General features: G+C 48.6%; 1 protein-coding gene across 2 annotated transcripts; it reads right to left on the bottom strand.

The window, feature by feature from the left end:
* Nucleotides 1-1,274: 1,274 nt before the first annotated feature.
* On the bottom strand, nucleotides 1,275-19,961 carry EPB42 (erythrocyte membrane protein band 4.2). Of its 2 annotated transcripts, XM_054715562.1 has the most exons (14): nucleotides 19,866-19,961; nucleotides 19,686-19,689; nucleotides 18,280-18,465; nucleotides 17,183-17,416; nucleotides 13,750-13,868; nucleotides 12,749-12,853; nucleotides 11,391-11,568; nucleotides 10,683-10,821; nucleotides 10,303-10,406; nucleotides 9,276-9,518; nucleotides 7,924-8,223; nucleotides 4,748-4,908; nucleotides 3,532-3,665; nucleotides 1,275-1,437 (listed from the first exon to the last, which is right to left on the bottom strand). In XM_054715562.1, exons 1-14 carry the CDS (start codon nucleotides 19,959-19,961, stop codon nucleotides 1,275-1,277), a joined length of 2,166 nt encoding a protein of 721 aa, XP_054571537.1. The 2 variants fall into 2 exon arrangements, with proteins under 2 accessions (XP_054571537.1, XP_008141274.2); XM_008143052.3 differs by lacking the exon at nucleotides 19,686-19,689 and having other exon boundaries at nucleotides 19,952-19,961.
* Nucleotides 19,962-21,389: the final 1,428 nt, after the last annotated feature.

The following is a 21,389-nucleotide window of genomic DNA, read 5'->3' as shown; positions in this document are numbered from 1 at the left end:
TAAGCAGTTGGGAGCCAGCAGTCCTGGATTGTGAGAGGGATGTCCGACTGCCCGTTTAGGCCCGATCCGGGATCAGGCCTAAACGGGCAGTCGGACATCCCTCAAGGGGTCCCAGATTGGAGAGGGTGCAGGCTGGGCTGAGGGACACGCCCCCCCTCCGTGCACGAATTTCGTGCACTGGGCCTCTAGTTTAATTATAATTTTGTATCAGCCTGGAAGATTATATATATTGGAAACAAGGTAAACCTGTAGTTTTGCATATTCTGGTGACCTGACTTGGACCTTAAGTATATACCGCAGTCTCAGCAACCTCTTCTCCCAGTTCTTTTTCTTGTGTAGGTGTAATTCATCCCATCCTCCCTTCTGATGTCTTAGGAAGAAACAGCAACAGTAGCCATTCTTTTGAGTACTAGTGAGTACTTGGTGTTGAAATTCCTAAGGCAAGAGTTTTAATTTTCCTTTATAAAGTGCCATTCTGTATATTTAACAAATGTCATAAAGAAAAAGAACTAAATTCAAACTGAGAAAGTGTCAAAGCAATAAAATAATATGAACAAAAAAATCATTACTTTGTACAAAAGGAGTTCAGTTTTTTTTTTATTCTTTCTTACAAGGCCTATTTTCTATATACTTAATAATTTTAATATTTCTCTACTAGACCAAATTCATGTTATTAACATCAGACTTTAATTGTGGGATACTTAATACATATAGAACTCTCATAAAACTTATCTATAGCTCAATCTAGAAGAACATTCTACTCTTGGATCCTATGTTCTGTATTTTATAACTTTGTTCAGTCATCTTTGAGACTTTAAGGATAATGGTCACAGATAGCACCAATCAATGTAATATTAGGATTATCTAAAAATTCCATTTTTAGCAATTTCAAAAATATATGATTTAAATGTTAGGTTCGTTTCCTTACCTATAAGTTAATGAATGTGTTAGTGAGCACTAAAATGGTTATGAAAATCCTGAACCAGAAAAATCTGAATGTACTCATCTGAGTACCTTTTTAAAGATCTCCTTTTATCACTCAAGCCCAGTGGTTTCTAAGGCAACTAGTCTTCACAGCTGCCTTAAGCTGGATTGACAGAAATGGATGTCTTTTCTGTTGATTTCTGGGAATCTAGCTTTGTTCTTGGTCACTCTTCTGCTCAACTTGAATGGGGATTCATTTGTCTGGTAAGCAAAGTTTCCCTCCCAGCACATGTGGTTTTAGAGCTTAGATACAAGGGGGTGGTGGGGGCAATGATGCTGGAGCTGGTCGGTTAAGCTGCGAGTTCAGGGGCTACCACAGTGACACTTCTGTAGTTGGTTAGGTTCTGGAACATGTTGCAGTCCATTTCCACGTTGAGCCGCTGGAGCCCCACCTTCACCGGTGTGAACCAGAACTGGGTGCACAAGGTGTTTCCAGGTCGCACGGGACCTAATCTGAAATAAAGGAAAAGGCAGGTGCTAGTTCTGTCCCAGGTTGATGGCTTTGCTGGCCCCAGTGACTCTGATCCTTTCCTACCTGAAGAGCTGGATCGTGACCTAAGTACCTTGCTGTTGAAATGGGAGGTTTTAACCTTTTGCACTCAGATGTCGTGTGTGACTCGACACGGTTAGCATCGGTAGCAGCTCGAGAAAATAGCAAGCGAGTGCAAAGGGTTAAGGGGGTAGAAGACGGGAGCCTCCCTATGGTGAGCAATTTCATGGTTGAGAAGAGAAATCCTATTCTAAGGGCTTCCAAGCTGCATCTGTTGTTTCTTTTATCACCTGTGACTTCAGTCTGGTCCCAGTCTCAGTAACAGTATTGGGGTATGTTTGGAAAAGCTATAGCTTTGGGGCCCTCACACTGCTAAATACAGCGGGCATGGCAGGTGTACTGAGATGTCCATATGCCAACAGGTGGTGGTTGGATCCCTATCAGCAGCTTCCTGGCCTGCCTGTGGACCTTATGGTGACTGAGGGAATGGTACAGATTTTCTCTGGGGAGCTTTGCCCCACAATTGATCTGGAAGACCACAAAAGTCTGGTTAAATGCTGGCAGTCCTTCCTCTGAACTTATTGGCAAGAATGATTTCATTGAGTTTCATGAGGCTGAGGCAGTGGCTCAATACTAGACAACCTGTCAGGGACCTCAGGGATGGTACAATAGTCATCGTGAGCTCTAAACTATATACTGTGTTATTCAGCAAAGGATGTAGTTGACATAATGAGAGGAGAGATGATGAAAGAAGATGTTTGCAGCATTTAAAACCAACAAGGGGCTAATACCTAGACTATACAGGCCACTCCTACAAATCAGCAAGGGAAAAAAGTGGAAACACCAAAAGGTCAGAGACCTTTAGAGAGGAGTAAATGGAAAAGGCTAATAAACACGAAGAGTTAAATTAAAACAATAATGAGATATTACCTTATTTCCATTAGACTGGAAAAAAGAGAAGGTTGGGTATTGCCATGAGTGGAGGAATAGCAGGAATATAGAAACTGTCATGGAGTGCTGGAGGGAGGGAGGCTTCTGCAGCCATTCTGCAAACAACGCTGATAGTACCTGGTCAAACCAGGGCACATCCTATGACTCAGCAGTTCTATTCCTGGGCATATAGTATATCCTATCCTCGCCCACCAGAGTTTCAAACACGTACATAAGGGGACATGTGGAGATGTCCATTGCAGCATTGTGTGTGGTGTTTGAGAGTTGGAGGTACTCTGGGTACCATCACGATGAAGTAGAGTGGTAGGTAGCAGGGGATGTGCAGTGTATATTATGTAGCAGAAACAATGGACTGGATATATGTAGATGAATCTTAAAAACATAGATCTGAGTGAAAAGTAAGAAAAAGAATTAGATATAACATCACTTATACAATTTAAAAATACAAGCTCATGCTCTGGCCAGTGTGGCTCAATTAGTTGGGAGTGCTGTCCCGTGCACTGAAGGGTCACAAGTTCGATTCCCAGTCAGGGCACATACCCGGTTGTGGGTTCAATCCCTGGTTGGGGCATGTGCGGGAGGCAACTGATCGATGTCTCTCTCACATCAATGTTTCCCTCTCCTCCCTCTCACTCTAAAATAAAGAAAAATAGAGGCTCATGAGGCAATAGTGCACATTTTACACATACTAACAAAATGATAAGAAGTGTGGTTGGAATGGGCGTAGGGAATAGAGATAAAAGAGAATATTGAAACAAAATTCAAAATTGTGGTGGGCTTTAGTAGAATGTAGCCTTCGAGAGGCAGCCTCCCCGTGATGTTCTCTAGTACCCAGTCCTAACCCTGTCACCTGCACTCACCAACAATAGTGAGGCTCTCCCTGCATGATAGGGCAGCAACCAGGGTCAGGTGGGTGCCTGAGGAGTACACAGCCTCCCTCACTGCTGTCCCCGTGGGATGAGATAGGCCCTAACCCCTTAGTTCTACTTCAGGGCATATTTGCTCTGTCTCCATGGACACACCAAAAAGACAGTTATTAACCTTGGGTGCAGTGTTTCTGACCAGTTGAGATGTGCCAGTGGGATGAGAAGCTTGTGGTTTCTTACCTGTAGCTCCTCTCTCTGTGAATGAGCCCCCTTCCGAAGATGGAGATCACACAGTCCTTCATGGGAGCATCCAGGGAGTTATGGATGCTGACTGAGGCCGTAAGAGGCTGATACTGCTCTGCTGCCTCTGGCATCTGTGGTAAGAGACACAGTTACTCCTTCCCCTCCTGGGCACCCTCCCTGTACCCTCCATTACTCTCCTATCTCTGCCATCCTGACCCAAACACCACAGCTGACTTCTTTACCCCTCAACCTGGTCTTCCTGCATGTACCCTCACACCAGATCCATCACAGACCGTGTCTGATGGTGCCTCTCCTCCACTCAGAGGCCTCGGAGGGTTTCCCATCGTTTCTGGAATGAAGCTTCAGCTGGCATTCAGAGCCCTTCATGGTCTGACCCCAACCCACTTCTCCAACCTTATTTGTTCTTCCCTTGACTAAACAACATTCAAGCGACATCGGGTGCTTTCCCATGCCCAGCACACCCCTCAGGCTCCTTCCTTTGGGCCTCTTCCTCTCGCAATGGCCTTCCCCCACCTCTGCATTGGAAGCTTACCCATTTTCCCCAGTATATATGCCACCTTCTCCACGAAGTCTTCCTCAAACTAATCAGATGGAATTATTCCCCTTCGCTTATCCCATAGTGACTTTGTGGCTCTATTAAAGCATTTACATAGAAGACCAACATTGTGTCTCCCTTACGCAATTATAACCTCTTTAAAGGCATGAACCAAATTGCATTAATTTTGGCCAGGGTAGCCATGGAAAGATGACTGGATCAAGAGCCATAAGTCTCTAAAATGTCCCATTATTATGATCTTGGGCATATTGCTCTCTAGGAGAGTTTCCTCATCTGAATAATGGGAACAGTTCCACCTCACAGGGCTTTTGAATGAAAAGAAATGAGGTGAAAATACATTGGCCTGGGTATAAAGTGCTAAATAAACACAGGTTATTATTATCCCTATAAGTATAGAGGCAACAACTGGGGAGAACCAACCTTTACTTAACCACGTAAGAAGTTGGAAGATTTAAACCTGAATAGCACATGTAAGAAACCATCTCTTTCAAGACAAGGAGCTCTCGACATAGCATTTTCCGGTAATCCTGCAGCAGCCACCTGCACTGAAGTGTGATGGCCTCTGATGCTTTCTGAAATGGGGACCTGAGTAGTAAGTAGCGCCTGAGAGCAATTTGGGGAAAGACTGGTGCCTACCTCAATGGCAAGGTGTGGTCTACAAAGGGCGATGTCTTCCTGAGCAAAGCAGCTAAGGCTGGACTCGGAGTGCGTTGCCACAGCGGTAAGTCTGAGGAAGCTGTTCTCAGGTGGGCTTCGCTCAAAGTGGGAGCAGGCCAGGCTGGTGGTGATTCTCCTAACTGAGATACGTGACAGAGGAGTCAGTGCCAAAAGCTGAGTGTGCGTGCCCCGGAGACAAGCAACGGTTACACACACAATGCAGAGGAGTCAGGATCTCGCTGAAGCCAGAAAGGAGCCTCATACCTCACAGCAATTTCAAACTGAAACTCACCCAAGAACCCACCCCTCACCCCATCACCACCTTCACTAACACTATTGGCAGACCACCTCCTTGGGGTTGTGGACAGTCCCTGTGAGCTAGAACAAGTTAAGCTCTCTTGGCCTCAGTTTCTTTGTCTAATAATAATACCTACCTGGTGGGATGGCTTGTGTTAAATGAGATACTGCAAATGAAGTACTTATCTCAGACCCTGCCACACATTGTTACTGAATATATGCTGACATAGTTCCTTCCCATTCTCTGCTTCTTCTCTTTCCCTGTTGCAGAGAAAATAAAGCCATCCTTCATCCTTGAGGAATCCTTTCAAGCTCCTGTTCCTATACCCGAACTACAGACATAGACATCTACCCTAGCTCTCACTGCTCCCCTTGGGGGGTAATGTGTCCCCACTGCGCAAGTCAAGTCCTCTGTTTTTAAAATCTATGCTCCATACTGACCCTACCCGTGCCTACCTGTGTAACTTTGGGTGAATTATTTCACCTCTCTGTGTCTCGGTCTCCTCATCTGTAAAGTGGGGGTAATAATGGTTCCTGCCTCTTTAGGTTGTGAGGATAAATGAGGCAATGCACATATAACACTTAACACACCATGTTTGCCACTAATAAGTGCCCCAAAATGTGAGCTATAATTGTTCTTGGTGTCTCTCATTTCCCCAAGAGTTGCACCATCAATTAAAACCCATCTCTCCCTGGGTGGAGGTGGGCAAAGGGTGTGGGGGTGGGGGAAATGGCAGACATCGCCTACAGTGTCAACAATAAAAAAAATTAAATAAAAAAACAATAATAAAAGCCATGGCCAGTGTGGCTCAGTTGGTTGAGAGTCATCCCATGCACCAAAAGGTTACTGGTTCAATTCCCAGTCAGGGCACATGCCCAGGTTGCGAATTCGGTCTGCGTAGGAGAGGCAACCTATCGGTGATTCTCTCTCACATCAATGTTTCTCTCTCCCTCTCTCCCTTCTTCTCTCTCTGAAATCAATAAAAAGGTATTTAAAAATAAATAAATAAGTACAAATTAAAAATAAAACCCTTCTCTCCTGAGGCTTCAGTCTTTTGCTCCCTGCTGATTATTTTCCTCAGCATGTAAGCAGATTTCACTTTCTCTCATCTTAAAAGAAAAACAAACCACCTCCCTCTACCCAGTGTTTCTACCACCCAACCTCTCTTCTTTAGAATTTTATTTTTATTCCTCACCCAAGGATATGTTCTTACTGATTTTTAGAGAGAGAGGAAGGGAGAGAGAGAAACATTGATGTGAGGAAGAAACACCAATTGGTTGCCTCTTGCACGTGCCCCAACCAGGGAGCTAACCCAGAGTAAGACCACTCTGTCCACAGATGCTGTTCAGCCTTGGTAGCTCACGGCCCCTCTGCTGCCCTTGCTGGGTGCCGCCTTCCTGTCTTTGACTTCTCTGTCTCCCTTTCTCCGCTCTTTCCCTGACTGCCCCCTACATGCCGGTGTTGCCTGTGTTCCCTCCTCACCCTCTCTTCTTCTCACAGTCCTCAATGCCTCTTTGAGCTCTTTGATGCCATGATCTGGTCTCCAATCCAGACCTTTATCTTGAATACCAGGTATAGGTTTCCTGCTGCCTACTGGCCATCTCATGGGCTTTCAAACCCAACATGCCACAAACAGAACCCACCATCTTTCCCCCAAAACCTTTTCTTCCCCATTTTTCCTATTGTCGAGGCTCATGCAAACCTGAAGCACCCCCCTAAAACACACACACATACACATACATACACATATTCACAAGTCCAATCTGTAATTTCCTTAATATATTTTCATTTGAAGTGCTGATAGTTTAGTTTGTCCTTCATTTCTTGATTATCACAAAAACCTTTCAACCTCTAATCCAGTGCTTCTCAACACTGGGTGCACATTAGAATGATATGGGGAGCTTTATAAAACAATCCCAATGCCAGGCCATACCTCAAATCAGTTACATCAGACTTTGGTGGTGAGGCCCAGGTATCAGTATTTTTACAGTTTCCCAGGTGCATCCAAGGTTGAGAACCACGATTCTAATATGACCCCTTCTATTCCATTCTCCCAAGAGTTCTTTTTAAAAAATGAATTTCTGATCATGTTGACCCCTGACTCCCCATTGCGCAGAGAACAAAACTCAACTGCTTAGCATGACCTACAAGCTCCTGCATGATCTGGCTTTGTCCAGCTCACCCCCCGCCCCAATGCTCCCGGCCTTTCCCCACCCCCTTAGAAAGGGAACATGATAGAGAGAGTGGAGAGTGGGGTGGTGATTAGGAGACTGTTGCAATAATGTAGACAAGCTCTATTCCATTGATTCTATCTTGCCTGCACATTGAAATCACCCAAGGATGTTTGGCTCCAACCATGGAATTTCTGATTTAATTGGTCTGGGGTGCAGGCGGAGCATCAAATTTCCCTAGGTGATTCTGATTGTAGGAACATTTGAGAACAACTGCTCTTGTCCAGGAAATTTCAGCCCTAGAATAACATGGGGAGTTTTTAAAAAACACCAATGCCTGGGCCCCACCCCGGACCAATTAAAGAAGAATCTCTGGGAGGAAGAACCTGCACTCATGTCGTTCCTCTGCCGGGAATGCCCGTGACTCACGTTTCTGTCCATCACTGTCCTGTCACCCTTAGGACCCAGTGCCCCTTGATTTACTTGGCGGCAGCCTGTGCTTCAGCCTGGGTGCAGTGCTCCCCTGCCATTCTATTCTGTTTACCTTGCCAAACACTTCTTACACTGCTGCTCACATCAGGAGCTAGAAGCCACCCATTGAGACCTGCAGGGGGAGCCTTATGGCTGCAGTCTGCCCAGGGTGGGAACTGGGTGTCTGGGCGTCTGGCAGGGCCAGAGAGAGTTACCCAGGTTGGCGCTGAGCGTAAGGAGCAGCTTCTCCCTCCAGAGCTCAGCAGCAAGGACGCCATTGTAGTACACGGCCTGCACCCCAATTGCCAGCCGCACAGCCTTCTCCTGGTCACTGGGGTTAACCAGGGTCACGGAGAACTGGGCATCCCCTCTCAGGGGTAGGGAGCTGGGTGCTTCCAAGAACAGGTACAGAGGATCAGCAGTCTCGAGACTGGGAGGATGGATGCTGTTGTCTGCCCCATGCTGCAGTTTCTCTTTCTGGACTCTCTCCAGCACCTCTTTTTCTTGAAGAGATCCTGAAGAACAGGAGAAACAAAGCAGGCCTCTTACCCAGCAGGTATAGGCCCTTCTAATAAAAGCCCAGGATTAAGATTTATTTACCCACGGCTGCTCAAATGTCAAAGTCACAAGAACTTTGCAAACCTCTAAGGGCATATTTAGCTTAAAAAAAAAAAAAAAAGTCTGTGTTCAGCACAGACACAGCGTGTCCCTTCCAAGGCACTCAAGGACCGAGTTCTTTTTCAAGTGCCATGAATTTGCCCCTTGAACAGCTGGGAGAGCCAGCCTTTGGACAATTCACACTGTCTCTGAGGACAGTTTGGAAGAGACTTGAACCTTCCTAAGTGAAGGAGTTTGAACTTATTCCAAGGGCAATGGGGCCATGGAATGCTCAGGAGCAGGGGTAGTAAGATAATTATACTTGTGTCTTAGAAAGCTCATTCTGGAAACGCAAAGTTTGGAAATGGAATAATGATGGAGAGACGGCAGGCAGGGGGTTCAGTTAGGCGACCATTGGAATATTGTGGACAAGAGATGACAAGGCCCTGGGTTACCTATAGGCAATGGGGAAGGAGATGAGGAGACACACGTGAGAGTACTGTGGGGCGGTGAAGGGGAAAAGACAGGAGTGCAGGCCTTATTATTGGAACAAATAGGTAGACAGCAGTGCCATTAACTAATATGGAGGGAGGAACAGGTTAAGAGGGATTGGATAAGCAGGAGAGAGGAAGAACATCTTTTGGCAGCTGGGTTTAGTAGTAAGTGTGTTGTTTTGTAGCAAAATTGGGGGCAGTTTTGCCCCTCAGGAGACATTTGGGAGTGTCTGGAGATACTTTTGATTGTCACAACTGGTGGCGGTGGTGATTGGTGATGGAGGGGTGCTGGCATCTAGTGGAGAGAGGTCAGAAATGCTGTACAGCCCCTCACAACCAAGAGTGACCTGGCCCAAAATGTCAATGTGACAAAGGGAAGTATGGTGGGGAAAGAACTGCAACCCTCCATGGCCTGCATCCCCCTTCTTCTGCTATTTCAGGAGCTGAGAAGCCTGGGGCCCTCCCCTGGCCAGTACCTTCAGGATACTTGTAGTTCTGAGTGATGTCCTCACAGCGGTCACTGCCCACACCTTTGGTGCTGATGTTGCGGCCCACATACTTAGTGTTGGAGTTGGTCAGCGCCAGGGTCCCATCCTCACAGCACTTCCAGACCACGCACGAGGCGTTTACTGAGGCAAAAATGTCTGCTACTCCAGGGGTCAGCCCCAGGGTCCCCTCCTTGACCGCTCTGACAGGGACCAGATCACAGGCCTTCAGGACTAAGGGAGAGAAAGGCCAGTGGGCAGGGGAGCCACACCCAGCCCTCTGCTTGGGTCAGAGCTCCATAACCTCAGTTCCCATCCTAGTCCCTATTTTCCCTCCCCGGGGATTAAGGTCCGAGATGGGCACGAAGCAGGGTTTCTAAGAGGGCACGCAGCGGTGAAACAATGTTTAGTGACAATAATGTTGGTAATGGTCTGTGGCAGGAGCCCTCTCAGAAACTGGACAGGTAGAACCCCAGAGAAACACAGTACACCGGGGTTCCTAAGCCAGCTTTGCTATGGATGTGATAGGAATAGGTCACTGTTCTGTTGCTGGGGAAGGAAGAACCATCTTTTTTATGGATCCTAAAGACCTTTTCTGAGCTTAAATCCAGATTCCTTCTACGAGCCTGAACCTATTTTGATACCCTCTTCATCCATACCCAGAATCTCAGAAGCCCCATTACAAGCCCCTGACCCGGCACATCTACCAGCTCCCTAAGCCTCTGCCTTTCCCTGAGGCCCAGCTCTCTCACCTGTTGCTCTGAGGCGGGGCTAGTCTCCCCACAGCCCTGGGCTGAGATGGCTGACACCTTTGTCCCCTTGAGCCCACTGGCATCAGGTCAGCATTCTGCCAGCCACCATCGTTCTCTCCACTTCTCTTGCTTTAGGGAATGCAACCCCCTTTGGGACCACCTGTTGTTCCTGTTTCCTCTCCAAGGGACTCCTTCAGCCCAGGCACTCTGTGCAGCCCAGGGTGGTCCTGAGCGCCCCCCCACCCCCCCACCCCGCCAGGTTTTACCTGCACCTCCCTTAAGAGCACTTGGGTACAGAATCTGCCATCCACCGTAACCCGGGGGCAAATCCGGCCGGGTCATCCAGCACTCTGTGGAAGTCTGGAAGATCCTGAAGGTAGCAAAAGAGCCATTTAATTGTAAAAAAAAAAAAAAAGGGTCCCGAAGAGGTTCTAGAAATAGCAGTTGCTGTTGCCATGGGGATGGGAGTTGCTGTGTACCATAAAAGTGGCTGTAACACCAGGAAGGAGCGTGCATGCCACGGCTGAGCCTTAGCGTCCTGCCTCCTCTCCGTGCCTGGGCCACTCGGGGTGGTGGGTTCCCGTGGGGTCAGGCCCCAGGTCTGGAGCCCTTCCAGCCTGAGGCTCCCTCCCCCTGGGCTGCTCACCAGATTCTGCCTCTCTGGCCTTCCCCGTTCAGAAGGCCCTCCTCACTGTAGTACTCGTCCACCAGCAGGCCCCCGCCCGTGCCCTGGGCGGAGGAGAACGTGGTCACGACGCGCGCAGGGATCCCCAGGGCCCGCAGCACTGCGTGGAAGGGGCGGAGTCAGCGGGGGCCCCCCCACAGGGCCTGGGGGGGGGCGGGGTACGGCTAGTGTTTTCAGGGTCTCTTCGGGGCAGGCACTGTCCTAAGTGCCAGGTGACCGCGTGGAAAGAGGGGGGGCACATGCACCGGAAGTTAGAACTGGCACCGGGCACAGGACCTCGAAAGGCCAGGAAATGAGGTGCACGCAGGTCACCGGCAGGTGGAGCACACCGCCTCCGGGGAGCCGCCAGCGCTGCAGGCTTGCTCTACTCGGGGAGCGGCAGGGGGAGTTTCGGGGTGACCGTGAGTTTGGGAGCAGCGTTCCCCAGGAGGGCCCAGCTTTGCTGAGCGGGAAAAGGAGCGGAAGCTGGTCAGGAGGAGCTGCCCTGAACAAAGACCGGTTTCTTGGCCGGATGGAGCCGCTGAGCCCGTTGTGGGTGCGAAGGAGGTGAGGCAATGCGGCGGGGTGGGGGCAGCGCCTGCTTTTGGGGATGTCTATCCCACAGGGGGCCACAGGGCAACCCGCCAGGGAGACACTCTGTCCGGTGGTCACGGTGAGCCCGATCCATACCTGTGCAAGCAACAGCGGCCAACACCCAGGCCTGACCATCGCACACAGGCCGCCCGCGGCCCGTGCACCACTGCCGCAGGATGGGCGCGCTGCCCCTGCGCTTGCTCAGCAAGGCCCCCTCCTGGGCATCCTGGGTCTGCGGGGTGGGCAGGACACTCTTCTCCTTGAGAGCGTGCAGCTGTTTGGGGAAACACGTGGCTGTTATGTGAGTCCCAGGATGGTCAGCTTCCGGGGTGGGGTGGGGCGGGGTGAGGGGGTGAGGTGGGGGTGAGAGGGTAAAGTGGGGTGGGGAGTGAGGAGATCTCATCGCAGTTTTCCAAGGGTGGTGAACAGACATCTGCATCAGAATGACCTGGACCATGTTAAACCTGCATGTTCCACACTAGCTCACTGGGTTATAATTTTTTCTTTCTTTTTTTTTTTTTTGGGGTGGGGGCGGGGGAGGTTGGGGAGGCGCTGGGAAGAGTCCAGGAACCAATTATATATATATATATTGATTTCAGAAAGGAAGGGAGGAGGGAGGGGCAGAGGGAGATAGGAGATTAATGATGAGAATCATTGATCAGCTGTCTCCTACACGCCCCCTACTGGGGATCGAGCCTGCAACCCGGGCATGTGCCCTGACTGGAAATCCAACCTCCTGGTGCATAGTTCCACGCCCAGCCACTGAGCCGTGCCGGCTGGGCAGGAATCCACCTTTTTAACGAGTCCCCTAGAAGCCAGGAGTTTGCGACCACACTGGCAAAGAAAGCCACAGAGCAGCGTGAGAGTGGCCCCCACTGGGGCTGGGTTCCCTGCTCCTTCACTTGCCTGGCCCTGATTCCTTTGAGGGTGTTGGCCCTCGTATCCTACCCTTCCTCCTCCTCACAGGCTGGCTCTGCCCCTCACCACATCTTCAGAGGGGCGTCCAGTGGCACCAGAGGAAATGGGGACACATCACTCCTCTGAAAGGACTTTTGGGAACCACTGGAAAGCACCAAGCTGCCATCATGGTCTGCATGTCCTTAGGAATAATTTACAAGTAAAAACACGTCCCTCTGACCACCTTAGCCGCCGAGTAAGATGGACCCCACTCCCTCCCTTCCAGAGACCCAGGCCTCCAGTTTGGGCTGGGGGAGGTTTAGTCCTCGTGGGCTTGTGTCCTGGAGGATGATACCTCCCTTTGTCTCCTCCCCCCCCTCCCCCCCACTCCCATGGCTGCTACTGTCCTCCCCTCCATACTCATGCCCTTCTCCAGGAACTACCCCCACACTCTGGGAAGAGGGCACTATTTGTGTTTTGCAGGTACTCAGGGCCATGGGGGGCGGGGGGGCGGGCAGCTCTGTGAGAGGGCTCCCACTTCCCCTCCTCTCACTCACCACCGCGCCCAAAATGCGGGCCACATGCGCCGGGTTGCCCCACTCCTCCACTTGCTCGTCCATGCTCAGCAAGTCCAGGCTGAGGTCCAAGACATCCCCCTCAAACTGTAAGGACCACACAGAGCAGTGAGGAGGGGTCCCCATCCCACAATTCAGCCCCAGCACCTTGTCCTCCTCTTAGACTCAGGCTTCCCTCCTTCCTCCCTTGCCATGTTGTCCCCCTGTGCCCCTTGGTCCCTGTGCCTGGCAGTCCAATCCTTTGCCTGTTCTGTTATTCGACTCTCCCGATAAGGTGTGAACGCTTGAAGACCAGGGCTGTGCTGTTTCCTTTCCTTTCTATCTTTATCCATTTAGTGCACTCCTACCGCTAGCACTGACCCACGTGTGGAGGATGCCAAGGCAGCTCCTGCTGTTGAAAAGCCCACAGTGAGCAGTGGAGGGGGCCGCGTAGCCACTTAGACTACAGATCTCAGCAACGTGGCCAGGGCTCTGGGAGAGATGCCAGCGCAGAGCAGAGAGCTCAGTAGAGAGATTCACTCTGCCTTTGGGGCTGAGGAAGGCTTTCAGAGGGTCTTAAAAGAGGGGTAGGAGCTTCCCAGGTGATAACGAAGGGAAGCTATTCCAGGTGGGGGGCCCATTCAGCCCGCATGCCCAGGGGCTGGCTGGTCAGGAGCTGGATCATGGGTGGCTCTCGGGGAAAGGAAAGCAGTGGCCTGGCTGTGAAGGGTCTGTGTGTCATGCAGGGGATTGGTTTATATCCTGTAGACGGTGGGGGTTTCACAGAGGGCTTTGATTGGTGTGATCTTTAGGAAGATAACTCTGGGAGCTGTGGAGGATGGTCTGATATGGCCCTGAGGAAAGAGAGGTTCAACATGGCTGAAATTTCCTAAACATGTTGCCTCATGACCAGGGGCTTTTGGACCTGCCATTTCTGTCTGGCCTGAACACTAAAGGTTATGGGGCAAGCACTGTCCCTTCCCCTTCCCCAGAGGCCCCTGTACCTGGCCAAAGTCCCAGGACTCTTCCTGGATGCAGTCAGCCGTGCCCAGGTAGATGAGGCCGTTCTGGTTCAACACGTACTCCCAGCGCTGAGCCTCATTCTCCAGGAACACAGCATCCTCTGGGGAAAGGCAGGCAGGAATGAGGGCCTGTGAGGTGCTGGGCCTGCTCTCCACATCCTGGCCTCTGCCCTCCCTGCCCAGGTCAGCTTGGGCTCTACGTCTCCCCTTCCGCTCTGAGCTTAATGAGGACTGAGGGAGGACTTCCTCTTTTCACTGGCCCCTCTGGGACCTGGCCTCCTCTGGTGGAGAGAGGGGGCAGGGGGCAGACTTTCTGTGTCAGCCAAGGTGGCCTTCATGGTCAGCCAGGAACAAGCCAACCTTAACCTTTTGCACTTGGATGTCGAGTGTGACTCGACACGGTTAGCATCGGTAGCAGCTCGTATGTCGAGCCACACTCGACACGTAGTTTCACCGCGGGGAGAAGGGAGGTTTTTGTCTATTTTTCCAGTATCTTTTCTTGTTTTCATTAGCATGAAAGGACAAGTAAAACGTAAATGCCGTCTCAACTGATGCCAAAAAAGAAAAAAATGAAAAACCGATAACGCATGTGAAATTTATTAGGAAACTAGTATATGATCTTGTTGGAGAATTCAGAGATGGTACACTAACTTCCAGGGGTGGATTATTATCCACTAACTTAGAGCAACGTTTAGATGGAAAGCTCCATATAATCACACCTCACCCTAACAAAAAACACAAAGATTGGGTTGTTTGTCCTAACAGAAAAATCAAAGGAGGAAGAAGAGAGACGATTTATATTTGTGAAACATGTGAATGTAAACCAGGTCTTCATGTGGGTGAATGTTTCAAAAAATATCACACGATGAAAATTATAGAGATTAAAATTACTCTTTGAATGTATTAATAATTTGAAAAATAAAAAAATCCAAATAAATAAGTTTGTATGAAAAGAAACTCCAGTTTTTTATTCTACTGCCGCGCTTTGTAAAATCTGGGGTATTTAAAAAATTAAATCCCCGAGTAGGATAAAGGAATCGAGAAAAAAGCAAGCGAGTGCAAAGGGTTAAAAATCCTACTAGTTCCCAGAAGACATGTGCAGCCAGAGTGCTACCATCCCAAGAGAATTTGCCAGCAGCCCAGGGAACTTGCCAGTGGGCCTATTATGTCTCTCTCCCAAGTTCAATTTAAACAAAATAGTGTTTAGGAAAAAACAATACAACATGGGTTGACAGAGGGAGCAGAAGGGAAGAGCAGCATTTGGCAAGACAAGGTGAGAGGGAGCAGTGGGGCTGGCAAAAAAAGCCAAAGCATTGGCTTTCTGCTCTGCAGGTGTGCAAGTGGGTCTAGGACTCCCCCGGTCTCTTCTTGGTGCCTCTCCTGCTGTCCTCATCCAAGGGTTGGGCTGGGGAAGAGGATGGGGGCTTTGAAGAGTCCACTGCCCACTCTAGGAAGCTGGGAGTGGTGGGGGATCAGCTCCGCTTCCCAAGTGTCTCTCTGCACCTGGTGCTGCGGGAGAGTATTAGACTGGTTCCTGGGGACTAGCAGGAGAAAAAGGTTTACAACCCTCCACCAGGCATCCACCTGGGATGAGAGTGCTCAAAGCAACAGAAGGATAGGGGGTAGGATGTTAGAAATCAGGAAGCCCTGAAAAACCTGGGGCCTAAAATCAGAGAGCCATATGCCCAGGGAGCCCTCGACTCCTGTCCCTCCATCCTGAGTACGTTCTATGAAGTCAGCTGGACACCACTTCTTTGGAAGTCACTTCAAACTGAAGTGTTTGGCCCAGGTTGCAGGGCTCTGGGAAATACATGATCAGAGCACAGGTAGCACTATCCTCCTGTTCTCTGCTTGGGTGCAGCCTCCCTTTGATAAAGTTCCCTGCTTATGAATAGGGCTCTGACTTTCATTATAGGATATAAAATTTCCTTTAGAATTTAGGAAAGCCCCATCCCCAGGTATCCAAGATGAGACTGAGTCCCAGATAATCTCTGAAAACCTCTTTATCACCTCCCAGTGAGCAGAGCAAACAACACACTCCTGCTCAGATAGACACACATACCTACACACACCTGCACACACACACACACACACACACACACACACACACACACACAGGCTGTCCCTACAAGCCAACCACGACTGGATATAAGTTCCTATCTATTATTCCACCTATCCACCCTGCTTAGCACAAAGAGAGCCTTGAACTGAGGGAGGAGGGGGGATTGGAGACCAGAGAAGTAGAGACAGGGAGCCAATGGGGATGCAGATACCTCATGAAAAGGGAGTCAGGAACTGGAGATGGAGCTGCAGGAACCTGGGAAGATTTCTTCCAATTTCCTCCCATTTCCCAGCCCTGCCTTGTAAGGAGGCCCCTTCAGGGAGACCAAAGTATTAAGGTGGGTGGCAGCAGATTTAAAACGGAGAGACAGCAAACGCACTCTCAAATTGGCCCACGTCCACTGGGACACATACTTTTCACTTCTTTCACAGCTTTGCCCTTGCCCTGGCCTCCTTCTTTTTCTCTATCTAAATAAAACTTGCTTTATCCCAAAGGGGCGGGGGAAGGAAAGACAGACTCAATCATCAGAAGAATAGATGCCCTGTTGGCTCCTGTTGGGGCCAAATACTGATGACCTTTTCTAGATGAAATAGCTCCCACAGCCTGGGCTGATCTTTGCCAGAGGTGGCCACTGGTTGGGCAGCAGGAAAGCCCACCCATTGGGCGCTGAGCTACAGGAGGCCAGCCCTGTAATCTGAGGCTCAGGTGGGATATTTCCAAGCCTTAGTATGGAGAGAACCCAGCAGTCTTCAGTAGTAAGAACAGAAGAAACAAGTGGAGAGAAGCAGGACAGATTTACTGTGAAGCTGATGGAACTGAAGCTTTGGGGCCCCTCACTAGCATAGACTCCCTTCAGGCCCTGGGAGGAACCTTAGCAATTCAAAATTTTGTATTCTTTTTCTTTAAGAGGGTTCCCCAAATTATATAAACCTCAGTTTCCACAAAACCTGGGTTCACCTGGAGATAGTCTATGGGAGGCCAGGGAGGTAACAGAGAAGTTTATCCCTAAGTTCTTGCCCTTTTACAATAAAGGGCAGCTCTCCAGGGTCAACTCTGACTCGTGTCTCCTATGACCACATAGCCTGAGCCAACACCAGAGTTTGGTGGTGAGATGAGCCTTTGCTTTCAGTGGGGAGCCCCGGGCTGCTTCCTCCAGGGGTGACACCAAAACAGGACTCTGGATCTGAGCGGCCCTTCATCCCGGAAGCAGACTCCCCAAGAATGAGCGCTGGTGCTGCCCTCAGAGGAAGTTGTCCACTGGGGCCTGGGGCAGGCGCTCCCTGCCAGAGCTGCACCCACATCCTGTACCTTGAGTACCCTGTGCAGCCCAGGCTGACCCAATTCCAGACTTACCTCGAACCCAGGGGTTAAAGAGCAAGGTGAACTGGCCTAGGAGGCGTGGCTCCCTGCGTGAGACCTGCAGCAGGAGTGAGTAGTGCCCAATGACCGCATCGGAGGGCGTGGTCACAGAGATGGTCCAGGACTGGGCATCTCTCTCCTCCACCACCGCACTCCAACTCTTCCGGTTCCCCAGACTGGAAATTGGGAAGGTGGCTTGAGTCCTGTTGGCCTTGGAAGGCTGCTCTCCTGCGGTCACAGATGGCCAGACGAATTGGTCATTTGGACCGCTTGGTCACAACTGAGTAATAGAGTCAAGTATAATAAAGTTGGAGCAGTTAAGAAATTAGTTTGGGAGGAGAATAAGAGGCCCATCCATTAATGGGAGGCAATAGAAGGTGATGGGAGCAACAAGTTCTCATGTGCTCATGGACCTACATTTAGACATTTCATAGTCTATAACATGGGCATGGTAATAACGCCTGTTTCAGAGTGTCAATGTGAGGTCTTAATGAGATACTGCATGTTAATCCTTTGGCCTAGTATCTGACATGTAGTACAGATCCAATAAATAGTAACAATTAAATGTGATATTCAGCCTGGATTAGATCCCATTCAGGCTTTTTTTTATTTTTTATTTTTTTTTATTGATTTTTTACAGAGAGGAAGAGAGAGGGATAGAGAGTTAGAAACATCGATGAGAGAGAAACATCGATCAGCTGCCTCCTGCACACCCCCTACTGGGGATGTGCCCGCAACCAAGGTACATGCCCTTGACCGGAATCGAACCCGGGACCCTTGAGTCCGCAGGCCGACGCTCTATCCACTGAGCCAAACCGGTTTCAGCCCATTCAGGCTTTTTTACAGAACTGAGATTATATTTGCAACCAAAAGGAAGCCCCATGTGATAATGCTGCGAAGCAAATTCTGAACCCTATTAAACAAGACTTATTATGCACATTATCTTCTCTTCACAACAGCCCTGCTGGGTGGGCAAAACATCTTGAGGTCCAGGTACCATGTAGGTCATTTGTCCCTTAGTTCCCTGAGAGGGTGATGAGAAAGAACCCTCCAGTCCTGCTGCCAAAGGGGTCCAGGCCTGCTCCACTTACCAGTTTGTGCGATGAGGGCCACCTTCTTTAGGGCAGGAAGATACGCGTGGACTGGAGCCCGAAAGTGCAGCCTGATGGCGAAGGGCTGTCCCCTCCTCACAACTAGGCGCCTGGAGCTGATGTCCTTGGTATGGTGCTCCTCATTGTTTCTGGCTGCCTGGAAGTCGCAGCTCTTGATCCCCAGGGCTATGTGGAAAAGAGAGAAAACATGGAGACTCGGTAATTGTGACAAGTAAGGAAAAGCAGAGATTCTGGAGTCAGCAAGACCAGGGTTCAAAAATCCTTGTCTCGACTTACTTACTAGCTTGCTAAGGCAAGTAACTTAACTACTATGACCCTCTATTTTCTCTTCCGTAGAATGATCACTTCTCCTTGTAGGGTTATGGAGATTAAATAAAGTAATATATATATACAGTAGGCCTCCCCCCCCCCTTATCCCTAGGGGATACATGCCAAGACTCCAGTGGATGCCTGAAACTGCAAATAGTACCAAACCCTATAGTATACCAGCGATTTTCAACCGGTGTGCAATAAGAATTTTTTAAATGTCCAAAACCTGACTATTTAGTCAGGGGCACTGACCTCTTTTCCCTTAGATTGTCAAAGAAAAAAGTGAAAACAGCCAGCACAACAATAGCCATCCAGTGCGAATAAACAAAAATTATACCTAATTTTTGTCAGATCGGCAAAAAAATATATATTTTTGGTGTGCCACAGACTTTTATAATTAGTTTATGTGTGCCATGTGATGAAAAGGTTGAAAATTGCTGCTATATACTATATTTTTCCTATACATACATACTTAGGATAAAGTTTAATTTATAAATTTGTCACAATTAGAAATGAACAGTAACAATAATAAAATAGAACAATTATAACAATATAATGTAATAAAAGTTATGTGAGTGGTTTGGGGCCATTATTAAGTAAAATAAGGGTTAGTTGAATGCAAGCACTGCGATACCACAAAAGTCTATCTGATAACCGAGATGGCTACTAAGTGACTAAGGGGTGGGTAGCATATGCCATGAATAAACTGGACAAGGGGGTGATTCACATCCCAGGAAGCATATTGTGTGAGATTTCATCATGCTCCTCAGAACGGCCCACAACCTAAAACTTACGTATTGTTTACTGCTGGAATTTTACATTTAATATTTTCAGATCACAGTTCACCATGGTAACTGACACCACAAAAGTGAAAACATTGATGGGGGGACTACTGTAATACACTTAGCTTAGGGTCAGACACATAAGCCCCATGAAATGAAACAGTAATTATTGTTACTATTAATAACAAGAGCAGTGCTTGTTCTCATTGTTGACCCCCTTTTCTTGTCCCAATCCTAAAGCAATGAATAAAATCCAGACTCTTGCTCACCTCTACTCATATTTTCTACGCATACGATCCTGGGACAAGAATATAAATCCATCTTAACCATTATAACCATCTTACCACCATCAATACAATTATGACCACAAACTTACTGCCACAGCTTACTCTGTTGCTACTGCATAGCCCCACCACCATCACCACCTCCACTACCACTCCTCAACAAAGTCACACCACCCATCACCTCCACCACCATCCTACTTCCTTTAATGAAAACACATAATGATGGAGGGGCTACTGACAGTCCAGCAAGCCCCATGGAGAGTTGGCGTGGCTCACCCTGTCCCATGGATGCAGGCTGCCCTTATCCACTTGGCCACAGGAAGTGTCTGTCTTGAACTGTTGCTTGGGGCTTCCTCTCTGAATCTGTCTCCCAGACAAAAAAATGGGAGGTACTTCTGTTGGCTTAACAATCTATAAATAGTGGCGTTTCCTTCTGCTTCTCTTGTGAGCTTCTTCCTCTCTGAATCTGTCTCCCAGACAAAAAAAATGGAGGTACTTCTGTTGGCTTAAGAATCTATAAATAGTGGCGTTTCCTTCTGCTTCTCTTGTGAGCTCCCTGACAAGTTTCTTCTCTCCTGCTCCCTCCCCACTGGTATCTCTTGAACCAGCTGTTGGGAGTTACCATTTTTTTCATTGTATCTCTTGAGCCAGGAGGCCCAGGCAGGGTGTGCCTGGCAGGCTGGAGTGGGAAAGATCTGCCATCTGGAGAATCCTGGAAAAAACCTCTAAGCCTGGTGCTTCAGTGGCCTCAGGCGACCCTTTGAGATATTACCGGGACAACACTGAACAACTCTGGAAGAGATGACTCCACAAATAGGAAGCCCACATCCAACCCCAAATCTCAGGCCCTACACATATCATGGGCTGCAAGTTGCTAGATGTTTGTGGTCTGTTTTGATAATACAAAGAGAGAACATGTATGCTTGGGACTCATCTGTGTGAAAGTGATAAGGAGGTAGAATTTATTGGTGAAAAATAAATGTCCTGAAAGCAGAAGACAGAGCCCAAACTCTTCCAAGCCTGTCGGGTCTGGGACTATATCAGTGAGGGCATGGAACTATCTTGGGATGCAGAGCCAATGTTTTTTTCTTGTTCTACTTGTCTAGTCCCAGAGGAGACAAGACACAGGAGATGATCTCCTATTTGGCTGTCTTTGACCTTCTTCTATAGCCCAGCTATTTATTGGGCTTCTGAAACTGTCACCAGAAGCATTCTCAGGGCAGCTGTACTGGCCTGCTTGCATGTGGGATATCTATAGAAGGATATAAAAGAAACAGCAAAGAACAATGGTTGCCTGTGGGGAGAAGAGCTGGGGGGTGGGGTCATAAGGTGATTTTTCTGCTATTGGTTCTTTTATACTTTTAAAACGTTAAACCATTGCCCATTTGAAAAATCTTATAAAAAAATGAAGCTGCTGCCTTCTCACTCCCCACCCCCTAAAAAAGATTCTTCATGAGAAATGAAGAGGTAAATTTTTCATTATTTGATGACAATATGTTTTTTACCAGGAAAACATGAATCTATTAAAAATGATCATAAAGGATAAGATAATATGGTAAGCTGATCTTAAGTTTAATGCATTCTCAATAAAAATGCCACCCAGCCAGTGTTGCTCAGTGGCTGAGCATTGACCTATGAACCAGGAGGTCATGGTTCCATTCCCTGTTGGGGTATACACCCAGGTTGCAGGCTCAGTCCCCAGTCGGGTGCGGGG

Source organism: Eptesicus fuscus, chromosome 5 (assembly GCF_027574615.1).
Source record: "Eptesicus fuscus isolate TK198812 chromosome 5, DD_ASM_mEF_20220401, whole genome shotgun sequence".
In the NCBI taxonomy this organism is placed as follows: domain Eukaryota; kingdom Metazoa; phylum Chordata; class Mammalia; order Chiroptera; family Vespertilionidae; genus Eptesicus; species Eptesicus fuscus.
Note: the sequence above shows the minus strand (reverse complement) of the source record. Positions and strands in the feature narration are given on the sequence as shown.